This window comes from Papilio polytes, unplaced genomic scaffold (genome assembly GCF_000836215.1).
Source record: "Papilio polytes unplaced genomic scaffold, Ppol_1.0 DF821289.1, whole genome shotgun sequence".
NCBI lineage: Eukaryota > Metazoa > Arthropoda > Insecta > Lepidoptera > Papilionidae > Papilio > Papilio polytes.
Genome location: NW_013527915.1, coordinates 3,537,891 through 3,551,596, shown reverse-complemented (window position 1 = coordinate 3,551,596; position 13,706 = coordinate 3,537,891). Strand labels below are relative to the sequence as shown.

At 34.0% G+C, this 13,706-nt stretch overlaps 3 protein-coding genes across 4 annotated transcripts; 1 reads left to right on the top strand and 2 right to left on the bottom strand.

Annotated features, from left to right (window-relative positions):
• Positions 1–4,321: 4,321 nt before the first annotated feature.
• On the top strand, positions 4,322–6,885 carry LOC106109431. The gene is made up of 6 exons (XM_013290932.1): positions 4,322–4,506; positions 4,781–4,944; positions 5,112–5,422; positions 5,683–5,897; positions 6,091–6,231; positions 6,354–6,885. Exons 3-6 carry the CDS (start codon positions 5,288–5,290, stop codon positions 6,505–6,507), a joined length of 645 nt encoding a protein of 214 aa, XP_013146386.1. The 5' UTR covers positions 4,322–4,506; positions 4,781–4,944; positions 5,112–5,287; the 3' UTR covers positions 6,508–6,885.
• A 185-nt stretch (positions 6,886–7,070) lies between these two features.
• LOC106109429 lies at positions 7,071–8,958 on the bottom strand. The gene is made up of 2 exons (XM_013290931.1): positions 8,605–8,958; positions 7,071–7,813 (listed from the first exon to the last, which is right to left on the bottom strand). Exons 1-2 carry the CDS (start codon positions 8,765–8,767, stop codon positions 7,122–7,124), a joined length of 855 nt encoding a protein of 284 aa, XP_013146385.1. The 5' UTR covers positions 8,768–8,958; the 3' UTR covers positions 7,071–7,121.
• Positions 8,959–9,273: 315 nt separating this feature from the next.
• Positions 9,274–13,702, bottom strand: LOC106109424 (putative aldehyde dehydrogenase family 7 member A1 homolog). Of its 2 annotated transcripts, XM_013290925.1 has the most exons (9): positions 13,536–13,702; positions 13,266–13,391; positions 12,612–12,828; positions 11,908–12,125; positions 11,021–11,236; positions 10,732–10,911; positions 10,347–10,529; positions 10,002–10,208; positions 9,274–9,917 (listed from the first exon to the last, which is right to left on the bottom strand). In XM_013290925.1, the coding sequence occupies exons 2-9, from the start codon at positions 13,371–13,373 to the stop codon at positions 9,699–9,701; spliced, it is 1,548 nt and encodes a 515-aa protein (XP_013146379.1). In that variant the 5' UTR covers positions 13,374–13,391; positions 13,536–13,702; the 3' UTR covers positions 9,274–9,698. The 2 variants fall into 2 exon arrangements, with proteins under 2 accessions (XP_013146379.1, XP_013146378.1); XM_013290924.1 differs by having other exon boundaries at positions 13,266–13,702.
• Positions 13,703–13,706: the final 4 nt, after the last annotated feature.

Below are 13,706 nucleotides of genomic sequence, written 5' to 3'. Positions count from 1 at the left end.
GTGTGGGCCGCATATCAACCACGCCGATCTATTTATCATATCAATTAAGCAATAACTATTATTTGATATAAAAAATAATGGAAAGAATTTTTTAATTTTAAAAAAATAACTATTTTAACCGAGTTGTTATTGAAGTAGTTAGTGAATAACTGAATTCTCTAAAGTCCACGATCATTTATATAGTTCTTTTGAACGGTGATCAAATCCTCTTGATAGTTCAGATGAATTAATGTCATATCAAATGTGCACGCTTCGGAAACACGCCGGCGCGGAGGCGGGCAGATGTTTGGCATGGTCGGGCAAAATTACCTTAAATAAAATATCAAATTATAGTAAGATGTATCAAAGTCAATTTAAGGTAGTGACAATTATTTACTAAAACATGAACAACGAAATAATAATACATTAAAATTAAAAATATTAAAAATAGACTTTATAGCAATTTTTGTTTTAAATATTGCAATTTTGTGAGGATATTGAGTTTTTTCAAAAAAAAAAAACTCGTTTGACATGTTTTTACGTGTACATATTATATGCATTTACAATCATTTTGAAAAATTGACTACATATCACTTTTGTCATTTATTTAAATATATCATGAACTAATAATAATATATGATAATAGTAATATATGAACACAATTGACAAGACATGACAATCTGACAAGGATCTTGTATAGATAGGATTCATTTTCCCGTGACGGCCAGATAAATTAGTTGCATATCCTCGTACATTTTTATATATTTACCCTCTATTTCAGTGCCATTAGACACTTTTTGTCAATATTTGATCTCCTACATTTTCTCGTGATTACGTTGTGATTAAAATTATGAGGTTTACGGCAGAATATTGAATTATCTATTCTATTACTGTTTGAGGGCCGATTAAAAATCACGAAAGTTAAAACAATGCAAAAGAAAAAAATCTATTGATCCTTATAATTTCGATAGCCAACACGTTCAATGCGACTTACCCCCATGGAAGTGAATTCGGGACGCAAAGTGTTGTAATTGGCCACGTCTGCCCGTTTCTGCGTACGGAATACAGCGTGCACTGAACAAGTCCTGCACACGTTCAGTCGCCTGAATAATTGGTGTACCTATGAATAAGTTACAGTTACCAGACTTAGTATATTCTTAATTACAGCGCTGCGTAGTTAATGTCTCGCGTATATGTCATACGATGCCAATTGAAAGTCTTAATGCTCAATTTTGCCAAATTTTACTTGCCGAGAATGTCTTGTCGAAATATTTTTGTGAGTTTTTTTTATTTTTTTCGTTTTTTTTTTAGTTTGAGCCATTTGTAGTCCGGAGAAATGGCTCTATTTGCTCAAGAGAGCGTTACTTTTTCGTTTCGCTCGCAAGTTGACATAAAGATTTGGCCAAATAAACTTTATCGTTAGGAGAAATTTATAAAGAGAAAATTTTAATTATTATAGAAAATGTTTTGATTTTTAATCGATGTTATTCGAATGGAATAGTTTGTGACGAATGCTCGAGATGCAATACGTTAATTTAGTGCCAAATGATATAAGTTAACTGGTAGCAATATATTGTATCCTAATGCTCTTGTGTAATTTCTCGCGTAGTGTTAGTGACCTATGAGGTTTAAAGGTTTCTTTTACAAGACTATAATATATTTATACAGGGAAAGTGTTAGGTATGTATTGTTTGGATATAAGAATGTTGTCACGGAAAATACTCATTGTGACAGGGTGTAAAAATAAAGGTGAACGGCAAGAACTCGCGTCGCTGTTGCTGTTTGACTCGGAGTGTTGACTAGTGTTGTGCTTTGCCGGAACAACGAAGTGATTTTTATACAAATAATATACTTGAAGCTTTTTTTTTCTCCTCCAAAATAAAGTACTCGTTATTTTTACACTCTGTTTTTGTAGCACTGAATGAGCAATGGAACAAGAGAATTTATTTACTCAAATAAGTTTTTTTTATTATTTATAATATTTTTTTTTTACTAAATGTATACATTATTTTGCATTTTATGATTGTAATGGCAGCTGTCCATGTATTTCGGTGAATGATCAAATCGCTCACTGATTTAGGGTTTCATGAATAAATTATAAATTATACATCGAACATGACACATTGGGCACAAATATTGATATAAAAGATGCTGTAGCTTCCTTCGCTTGCTATTTGTAGTTGTTAATCCTGAACGGCAGAAACTTTGTATTACTCGATAATTAATTAAAAACAGCTATTGGTGTCTATGGGCCTGTTGGATGTCAATCGCAGGACTTCGCCTATACCAGATTTGATCGTAAATTTAGAAGTTTTCAGTTAAATATTGAGTAACGTCTCACTAAAGTGTAATAATTTTCCTATGACTCGTTTGTTAGACTTTGTGGAACCCTTGTTATAGAGTGTATATTTAGTATATTTTCACTGAGCAAAAATCTTGATAACTAAATGTAGATAAGAACAACATCGATGCCGCTGTGGTATGGGGACACAGTGTTGTGCCAAAATTATGTGCTAGTCTATGATAAAGAAACAAAATGTTGTTATCATTTTTCAGATTTTATTTAGTCCAGAATGTGTTTGTTCCTGTGCTGTGAAAATAATTTCCAACAAATCAACACTAGGTTTAATGTGGGTAAAGTAACACAATGTACTCGTACATCACTACTACTAAATAATTTTACATGTAATAAACGAACAAATCGTAAATACGTAAAATTAGCTGTTAACTTAAAAATTATTTGTGTTATAAGCATTTTATGTATTCCGTCACATGTTGAAAATTTAGTGTGCAATTGTTAATATTATTGTGATATAACCTTGTTCAAATTAGCATACGATTTTATTATAATAAAATAAATACTTATTGTTTAAAAGTTATATAAATATACGTTTAAAACATTTATATTTTATGGAAATTTTATATTTATTTTGTTCGTTTTAATTTGTAGTTCTATTTTCAATTGTAATTTATGAATGTTGTCTAATATTTTTTTTTTCTGTCAAGCATTAGGGATCCTATGAAAATTACCAAATTTATATTTTATTTGTAAAATTGTGGCAACTATGAGGCATCTTTTTACAATTATTTCATATAAAATCGTGTGCTAAAATGAACGATTCATACATTGTGTGGACAAAGCGAAAGGCTTGTGTAGATATCTACATGTTATTGAGGCGCGGAGTCGCTATCGATCTCAAAGGCGTAGGGTAACTGCTGGAAGGTCGTGTTGATTTGTTGATATATTTATAGTATTTATGTAATTGCACATAATAATTTAGCTTTGAGCTCGTGCAATAATATTCCAAATTGTTTATAAATGAAAATGTTATAATTATTTCTAAATTGTTATATAAATATTTTTGTAAATCTTAAAAGACAAAGGCAACATGGATTCTATTTTTGTTGTGCATTTATTCTAAAATTTTATTAACGAGCCCACAAACTCATTGAGGACTGTAATGTCTGCGTCTGTGAAAACATATTAATTAGGTACAGTAGATGATTTTATATATTGCTGATATTGTGAGTCAATTTTAGTAATGATTATTTCCTTTTATTAAGTTTAATTTACTATAAACAAATTAATATAAGATTGCTCAACCAAGATGCAACGCTAACTGCAATGTAGACATGATTTTGTATTATGACCTTTTATATCGTTATTTATCTGATATTTCAGTTTATTCATTTGTGAGTTTGGCAGCACATGTTATAATCTTATGTTTATTCTTAAGAGAGGCCAAATGTTGACTTGCTTATGTGAGACTGTTTTGCCAAGAATCAGAAAGTATATTACCTACATTGTTTTAAAATAAATGCTTTTATATAAAAAAGGTGTTCTTTTCTTTTTCCTATTAATAAAAATGCCACTTTTATCCATTTCAGACGCAACTGTAAAAATTTTAATTGAGTTCGGCTTAACAGCTCACATCACAAATCGTTTTATTGTACACTTTCATACATGTTCATACAGATTAAACGCCTAAAATCTAGTCTTCGGAGGTCTAAAATATTTATTAACTAAAGATATTTTTAACCAAAATTGGGTTACGACTGCGGTGACACATATTGATGTCTCTGTTTCTTCAACAAGAATGTAAGAGATGATAATATATCAATAGAAGTAGCAGTCGGCCAATCCATCCTAGGCAAAAAAAAGTAAATCGATCTATCCCTTTTCATATTCACGCGTCGCGTACGTTATGAAAAACCTTTGAACGAAAAATACAATTGAAACAAATTATATTATCTATTGTCGTTTACGCTGTCAAATGTCAAATTGTCAAAGTCAATCAACGTCAATTGTCAAAGAAGTGTGCATCTAACCTGAATTATATTTACATTTTCGTAACTATTGGTTTACTAATTTATTGTTTATTGCAAATTATTTCATTATTTTTAAAACGACATATTTGTTTTACAAAAATTTACGATTATTTCTTGCGTGTCCTAAACATTTACTATTATTTAGAACAAAAATTGTGCGATATTAGATGGCGTTTCCTCAGCCTAATGCTCAAAGAGGTACGAATAAATTACACACCAAATATGATAGGAAATTAAATATTTCGTCAAAGCGAATTTAGTTACACCTCGCACTGGCACTGTGTAACTACTTGCTAGTAGGATTTGGTTATTATTAACTTATTTAAACAAAGTAAAAGCTAAATTTGATCAAAGTATCTAACAACTACTTACAAAATCCATAAATGTTCGTTAATTTAGCTGAGATTGTTTAAAGGTATTGTAATATATAATAAGTGGTAAGATTATTAACATTTTTAATTCTCCTATTTAGAATTGACTAATAGAAAAATATTGGAAGAACTGCAGTTGAAGAAACAAATGCTACTGAAACAAGGTGCTGTGGCCCCACTGACAGCTAGCACTATACCTCTGATCCAGCCCAGCCCAGTCAACCAGTTGCCTATGTGCTCTATTCCACCTGTATCTGCTACTGCTGTAAGACAATCCAAATAACAAAAATTGCAAATAATATTTTTAAAGTTTTAATGCCTGTTTACCATTAGTATCTATGTCACTAGATGCTCTAATTTGTGCTACATTATTTCAGTTCAATTTATTTGATGCTAACATAGTTCTTAAATATATATTTATACTACTTTCAGGGCTTTCCTCAGTTACCAGAAGCAAATATTGTAAACACAAGCCATAGAGCGGCCCTTCAACACGCCCACGCTAACTCTTGTGGCTTTTTCGTATCGCAGGATTCTTCATTTGGTAACCAGATTTTGCCTGTACTTCCAAGATTTGATACTAAGTAATACATTAACTGAACAACATAATGGCTGCTTTACTAAAACTGAAAGTGCTTGAGGAACATTTGCAAGATCTTGTTGGCTTTAAGAAGCCAAAGATACAGTATGAACAATATGAAACTCCGTCACACATAGCAGCGGTTGCCTTACATACTATACAGGTTAGTGCTAAATAAATTCAACACATCTCAAAAAGATAGAACTCCTTTTATAGGATGGGTTGCTTGAACAAAAACTATATTTATTGTTACCATTAATTTGCAAGTAAACTAGACTTGTCTACAAGTGTTTGACATTTGTACTGTACATTTTTGTAGAGAATGATTTTGAATGGCTCTTGATTAATTTAATTAAATATCTTTGGTTCATTACTTTTAAGGTTTGAGTTGTTATGGTTGTTTTAAAAACTATGTTTTTCTAGGTTAGATTTGAAGCACTAGAAAATCGTTTAGTTTTGGATGCAGGCTGTGGACCAGGTGTATTAGCTTTGGGTGCATCTTTGCTGGGAGCTAATCTTGTCACTGCTTTAGAAATTGACGAGGATGCTATAAAAATAATCATGGAAAATATTGATGACACAGAAACTACTAATGTTGAAGTAATACAGACTGACTTCCTAAATTGTAACAATTACAGGTACAGCAAATATCTCAGTTATTAGCTTTTAAAAATTATATTGGATTTATTTAAAACAAAAAATTTTAAATAAATCCAATATTATTTTTAAAAGCTAAGTAGAAATTCTCTATAACTAAACAGAAACTCCTTTTGACTACAAGTGATTTTTAAAACTATAAAACTTATTAATTTCAATACACTATTTTTTCAGATGGGAAAACTACTTTGACACCGTATTGATGAACCCTCCATTTGGTACGAAAAATAATATTGGAATGGACATGAAGTTTCTACGCATGGGCCTTGATCTTAGCTGTGATAGTGTATACTCACTACATAAATCTTCAACAAGGTATTCCATATTAGTCTTAAACATAATAAAATTGGTTATTTTGTAGTATTTTCTCGCATGTAGTAAGGTAACAGTAGTAGTATTATCTTAAATCTGTTGTAATAAAGTTGAAATTCCTGCAGATCACATATACAAAAGAAGGTTAAAGAGTGGGGTGTAAAGGGCGAGGTAATCGCCGAACTACGCTACGATCTTCCCGCCACCTACAAATTCCATAAGCAAGCCTCGCGAGACATTGCCGTCGATCTGTGGAGACTAAAACATCCTCATATGTGACACCTGCAGCTTTATAAGATCTCACTGTTAGATGGCAACATTTGGATATGAACACTATTGCTATCTGTTTTTTTTTTTTTCAAAGGGTGTGAGTGGAGTGGCAACATTTTCAGAATACAAATGTGATAACTGGTGTACAGTAATACCCCTCTTTAGATACTTATAAAATTATACATCGGAACTAATAATCCTGTCTATTTAATTGCCATGTTAATTTTTTAAAACAGATGAAGTTATGTTATATGGCAATTAAATAAAGATAAATATGAATTACCTTTTATGCCAATATACTTTGGAAATTGTGTACAAATTATTTATTTTTATTGTATAAAAAAAACGACAAATTTCTTTTGTAATACATAAACAACAAATACTTTTTCTGGCATCTTTTATTAAAATGTATACCCTTCAGTAAGACAAAAACCAATGTCTTTATAAATCAAAGATGGCCGCCGCACCGAAATGGCGGATCCCTTTTTTATACAATTACCCCCATATAAAATCATCGACTCAGAGAATAAAACACTCTAATAAAATATAGATCACAATACTTAAAAATAGAATTTGTCTTAAAATATATTTTTTAATAATAATAGTTTTGGTACTTATAAAATTTATGATAAATATTGTAGTTTCTGATCAGCCGTCCAGTCGTCGGATGTTGTCGGCACTGGCGTTGGACTTTCTGACTGTGGGGATGCTTTGAATGTGAATGGAGCTGAGGTTGTTTGTACTTCCATCTGAAACTGTTGGAGTTCCATTTCAGATACAATAGAAAATATTTTATTTTTCGCCAACGCTTGTAGGTACGGTGAGAACTTTTTAACAGTATCGGAAATGTTTAAAAAGAAGCGATCTAATTCATCGTGTCCTCTGACCGGTTCAACGTTCTTTTCATCTTCAAATGTAGACACATTTGGCGTTAATACTGGTGAAGGTGATGACCCTGATTGACCCGCTTTTCTCTTTAAAGCTTTTAGCTTTTTGTTACTCTTTTTTTGCCACGACTTGTTAATAACTTCTTCACTCTCATTATCAAGAGGATCGTCGATGTTAATGTTGATGTAATTCTCTAAGGCCTCTGTTCCATATGTTACATGGGCATTGTAAGCCAAATCATCCTCGTTTGTAATTTCGACGGAATTCTTAGTTTTCTTCTCCATAAAAAATGGAGCCACAAAAGCCATTTCTTTTTCATATTTCCATGGTTTTATACCTTTGGCTGCTTCCCCTCTATCTCTTTTATGTTTTAATGCCCTTCTAAATGAATCTCGGAGACATTGCCATCGTTGTTTACAAGCTATAGCTGGAAAATAATATTTTAATTAATTTCATCACTTATCAACGTTATAGTTGACGTCTGACATTATGACGACAAGACGAAAAACTAAATTGAATACATGCTACTTTGTTGCAAGAAATTATTTATATGACGACCACAAACCAACTTAATTTATAATTTTTGAATAAGTGATTTTTCTTAAGAAACATTAGCACCGCTTAATAGTAACTCCTAATCCCTTTAATTAACAATAATCAAATCTCAAATATTAGGACTTAAAAATACCTAATAAGAATGCAAAACATATATTAGCAAGACGAAATTTATCCAGTTCGAAGGACCATTGTCCGTGATATCCAGACTAAGATAATAGGATCTTTGCTAAATATTGGACTGTTTCTTCTTATGATCATATTAGTTGTGATATAATTTCTCATAATTTCAATGATGATACTAAGAAAAATGACCATTCTTTTTAATACTTTCAAAGTGGCCTAAGACTAAATCGAGTTTTGACACAACACAACACTAGATTATTCATGTGATGACTGGTTTAAATTATGCCACTACAGTAGGATTAATTTACATACTGGCGCTAGTTAACATCTACAGTATACCAATTGTATGCCAGCGCTGATTTTGAAAGCTACTGTCTAACTGTGAACCATAAGCCATAAGATTAAAATTGTCATGCAAATTATATCTAACGTATGTGGCCTACATTAAACTACACCGAAAGTTATTCAAATAAGTAAATATATGTATGTATGTTTGATCTAAACATATGCACGTACCTAAATCCACTTAAAACTTACCGGACTGATTTAACTGCTCTCCAATTTCATTCCATGCAATCTCTTTTTTGGCATTATCCATAGATCTCGGATGTTTCAAATTATATATAAATTCGTATTTACGAACAGTTTCAATTAATTTCTCATCATCCATCTTCCATGCATGGTTTATGCGAGTATACATGTTTGTAAACTGTAACGATAGCAAAAACTCAATAAACAACAAGCAAGTGGAGAGTGCCAACGGTTACTACGGTCGTCATAAGCGGTCGTGAGCCGTATGCCCACCGTTTCTCCGCCTGCGCGCACCGGTTTGGCAACGTCGCATGCCGGTGGCATATCGCCCGTATCGGCGCCAGCAAAACATTCTCGTCTCGCCGACGACGCGTCGAGGCCGCTCGATTATTGCCGCTCCGTGCATGCCTCGCGGTGGCGCTTGTCACTTGTCGCTGTCGTAACGGTGAAGTGGACAGACTTTTATTTTTTTTGTCTGATGTAGTAAATATTACACCTTGAAATAGGAGTATTTTATTGCCCAACTATCTGCCCAATAATATACCTAGATTAAAATATAGTATCATTTTCTTAATCGATTGTTTGTAAAGTATGTTTATCTTTCCTTTATCAAATTTCAATACATTATCATAAAGTAATTTTTAAACGCATGGAATATGATATGTGAAAATAAAACACCTTATACACTTTTATTTATAATGTTACAATACAATTACAATCAGTCTTCATAACAGCTGTAAACAAATACACTTTTCGTAATTTCAATTGCATCGAAATTAAGTTGAAATCAACGCGGCGGCGTGGCGTACGGACCCTGTATATAGGCCGCGCCCTCCGCACCGTGTCCCCTACGAACCCGCGCCCTTGCTTAGTCGAGTTGCGCGTTTTGCAACCACGGCCACATAGCGCAACCACGAAAGCCGCTCGACACTAACCTTGAAGACTCCTATAAGTATGTACTGAATCATTGGGGACACAGGTCTATCTACGGATACGGTAGCTGTTTTTATAAGATTCACAATTTGCATATTTACTTTTCGATGATTAGATATTTTTATTTGTTATATGATAAAGGGTAGAGATTTATTTGTGTGATCATGTTATTCGTCGCCAAACTGAATGTTCTGCGCGAGTTTGATGGCGCCGGAGCAGTTAATAGTGACGGTGGAGCGGCGCATGTAGGACTTCCACGCGTCGGAGCCGCACTCGCGCCCGCCGCCCGTCGCCTTCTCGCCGCCGAACGCGCCGCCCACCTCCGCGCCGTTCGTTGGAATGTTCACGTTCACAATGCCGCAGTCAGATCCGTGCGGACCGATCCACTGCGAACATAATAATAGCTAGTATCGAATACCACAGATAATACAATACACATAATTATTTCAATTAATTCACATAATAAGTACCTTAAATACGTTGCCCAAATTCTCGGTAAACAAACTGGAAGAGAGACCCTGGTCGACTTCGTTGTTATACTTGATGCCGGTGTCGAGGTCAGGGATCTCGATGCAGTAGACGATGGGCGCGAAGCATTCGCTCTTCACCAGCGGTGAGTCATGCGCAAGACCTGTGATTATTGTTGGTTCCACGAAATATCCCTCACGTTCGATCACCTGGAAATGTTAGGTTAGGTTAGTTGTTGTTACGTTACTTGTTATGTTAGGTCAAATCATGTTTTGTTTATATCCGTAATCCTAATTCGTGAATACGAGTAAAATTAAAAACGTTACATTACCAGACTTCGTTATTACCTTGCCACCGAATTCTATCTTGCCCCCTTGTTTGACTGCTTCAGCAACGGTCTTCTTGTATGCTTCTACAGCAGCCGCCGTGTGCAGCGGCCCTATCAGTGAACTCGATTCCAAAGGATCTCCGATCTTGCTCACGACTCCAGCGAAAGATTTCGCCAGCCTTGACACCACTTCTTTGTACAGCTACATACAGAAATGTTTAATCAATTTCAAGTTATAACAATAGAAAACTACATTATGACACAAAATAACAGCATAGTTAACCACTTAACAGACATTTTTTTTGCAATTTTTACAACAAATTTTAGACAAATCTTGTCACAAATTAACATTATTTGAACTTAAGTATTCGTCTGCAACTTGTGATATTGACATTTTCGTTTACCTTCTTATGAATAAACATCCTGCGCGTGGTGGTGCATCGCTGGCCCGCGGTGCCGGCGCACGCGAACAGCGCCGCCGACACCAGCAGATCCACATTCGCGTCCTCATTCACTATGATAGCGTTGTTGCCGCCCAGCTCTAAAAGGTGGCGACCGAAACGCTTCTGAACTTCAACACCAACCTACAACAAATTTAACAGCGCTGCAAGGAAATGTTTAACGATCGTTTTTGTGGCGTTTTTGCCTGTAGTTTTTCCTTTATTATTTATTCAACTAAAGTTTTTTACTCACTTGTTGACCAACGGCAGTACTGCCAGTAAATGAAACTAGTTTCATTCTCGGGTCTTGTACCAATTGTTGACCGATGTCTTTCCCACCCACGCAAAGCGCGGCTACTGCGCCAGGGATGTCGTTCTTCTTTAGCACACTCTCGACTATCTTGGTGACCGCAACAGCAACCAAGGGAGTAGTCTCAGATGGTTTCCATACGCTGGTATCGCCGCAAATCTAATAATATATAAAAAAAAACACACTATAAAAATCTATATCACTTAAAAAATCCCGCCATTATCAAATGTGAACGGAGTTTTTGTCTGATTTGTTATTTGAATCTTGAAACTTTAATATACAAAGAGGGCGAAAGTTAGCTAAAAGGAGAACTCGTGTAAATTTGAATATAGAGATAAAAGCAATTGTAATTTATTTCAAACCATTAAAGTCTATTGAATTCTTGTTTATCTATGCATATTTGTTCAAGTGGAAAACATTACTAAGTTTCTTTGTTGTAGGTAACGAGTTAAATGAGTTATAGGGAATGTTTTAAACTGTTCTTCCGTTGGCCTTGAGATAATATTGAATTAAAAACTATCAGTAATCGTAATACTTGTCAACTCGATTAAAATAACGCTATCAGACGTTTGTCTTTATCAAGAGATAGGCAACATTTAATTGGGTTAAAATCTGTATACACACTGAAATGACAATGTTAAGAAACTGCGAACATATTACGTAAATAACCAAGAATATTAAGAACAAAACAAAAACATTTATCGATATATAAACACCAATGTATTAGTGACTTCGTGACCTTTATGTCATAAATACGCAGTTGGATTGTTAAAGTTATCTTTTAAGATCAAATGAATTATTAAAGACCAAAATGTTGATAGAAAAATTACCATAGCAATAGCGCTGTTCCATCCAAATACAGCAATAGGGAAATTAAATGCCGTTATAATCCCAATAGCACCGAGGGGGTTCCATTTCTCTATTAGCATGTGTCCCGGACGCTCCGACGGGAACACGGTCCCCGGCAAAGACCGGGAGAGACCCAAAGCCAAGTCACATACGTGGATATATTCCACCACCTCGCCAACAGCCTCGGGAAGAATTTTTCCTTTTAAAATAAAAACATTTTAAAATATTGCATCATTCCGTGTCTGTAAATATTGTTCTTAACGTATTTGTTTCATAAAACTGACGTAAAGTTATTATTTTGTGATATTATGATTCGCGTTTTTTGTATATGTCTTAAAACTGAACTATTATGTACAAAATTAAGGGTACTGTAGATTCACAAATGTGAATAAAAAGCCTTCTTTAACACGGGAGTCGACGACAGCAGAAAAAAAACAGCTCTACAACAAAATTTTGCAGAACACGTCAATGTTATGGAAGTTCATTCAACCGATAAGCTTTATATCACAAGATAATGATATAACACAATTTGCTATCTGTTAACTCAGTTGGTGGCACATTAAGGAGTCCCTATTTACATTTATTGATTTTAAGTTAAATATGCTCTTTAGAATAGAGTTCACACTGTATTTAATTATCTAGTTTCTTACAACGATGTTTAGGATTAACTGATGTAAAACTGTACCCATTTCCAAGGAGACTAACTGTCCCAGTGGCTGTAGTTTCTCCCTCAATGCATCTCCGATTTGCCTGACAATCTCCCCCCTAGCAGGTGCTGGCAGATCAGCCCAGGAATGCCACGCGTCCTGCGCAGCCGCTGCACAAGCCTCATAGTCAGATGCACTCGCTCCTTGAACTTCGGCTATCACTTTACCGTTAGCTGGACTGATTGACTGGATTACCTAAGGGTACACAAATATTAAAATATTCTAAGTTATTTTGTCACAAGTAAAAAAGTGTCACAAGTACAAATTGACCTATAACTTTTCTATAAAGTTCCGATTAAAACGACTTATTTTTGTAAAATTCACTAAAAGTTATCGTAGATTTTGTTAATAAGACGATAGAAATATTGTACACACCACATGTGTAAATTTAATTACCATTTGTAAGGTACAATTGATCAAATAAACTATTTTTATTCGAACCACATATACAGTACCTATGATAATGGTGTTATCAGTTTATTTTCTTCCTAAAATGTATTAAATCTAACGATCCAGTATTTAAAAATTTAGTACGAAAGGAATAACTCTGATTCAAATAAATAAATAAAATTTTGTTAACACAACTTTGCTAAATGTTGTCTTCCTTTGTACTTTAAAAATGTATCACATACCTGGCCGTTAGCATCCCATTTTCCATTAAACACACCAACATTTTTCTTTTCCAATCCCAAATCTTTTAAGAAAGAATATTTAGGATCTTCAATCAAGTAGGCAGACATGTTTCGGGATAACGGCAGCTGTGAACGAAGAGTGAAAACAGTGCGGCAAAGTAAACGACTCATCGGTCCAGTTGTTACGGAGTTGTGTAGAGATATGAGTTGTTTTCCATTCAGATGCTTTAATTTATGTTATCAGTTAACTAACGAAGTATATGTACCTACACGTATTTAGGTACTATCGGTTGAATTATTTGATTATATTATTGCTGGGTACGAACTGGCAATTTTATTTACAATTTGTCCTATCGAAAAATACACTGTTTAATAAAAAGGTTGTCGATAACCTCAAGGCGTGCAGTTTCTCGGATAGTGCAAAGTAACTACGTATTCCTT

Excerpts from the sequence above, each read along its gene's own strand:
- LOC106109431 (XM_013290932.1), top strand. The coding sequence starts at position 5,288 with ATGGCTGCTTTACTAAAACTGAAAGTGCTTGAGGAACATTTGCAAGAT. Across the intron at positions 5,898-6,090 it reads CTAAATTGTAACAATTACAG|ATGGGAAAACTACTTTGACA; the intron begins GTACAGCAAATA and ends CTATTTTTTCAG. Across the intron at positions 6,232-6,353 it reads CTACATAAATCTTCAACAAG|ATCACATATACAAAAGAAGG; the intron begins GTATTCCATATT and ends AAATTCCTGCAG.
- LOC106109424 (XM_013290924.1), bottom strand. The coding sequence starts at position 13,436 with ATGAGTCGTTTACTTTGCCGCACTGTTTTCACTCTTCGTTCACAGCTG. Across the intron at positions 11,237-11,907 it reads GGAACAGCGCTATTGCTATG|ATTTGCGGCGATACCAGCGT; the intron begins GTAATTTTTCTA and ends ATATATTATTAG. Across the intron at positions 10,530-10,731 it reads GGATGTTTATTCATAAGAAG|CTGTACAAAGAAGTGGTGTC; the intron begins GTAAACGAAAAT and ends TTCTGTATGTAG.
- LOC106109429 (XM_013290931.1), bottom strand. The coding sequence starts at position 8,767 with ATGTATACTCGCATAAACCATGCATGGAAGATGGATGATGAGAAATTA. Across the intron at positions 7,814-8,604 it reads AGAGCAGTTAAATCAGTCCG|CTATAGCTTGTAAACAACGA; the intron begins GTAAGTTTTAAG and ends ATTATTTTCCAG.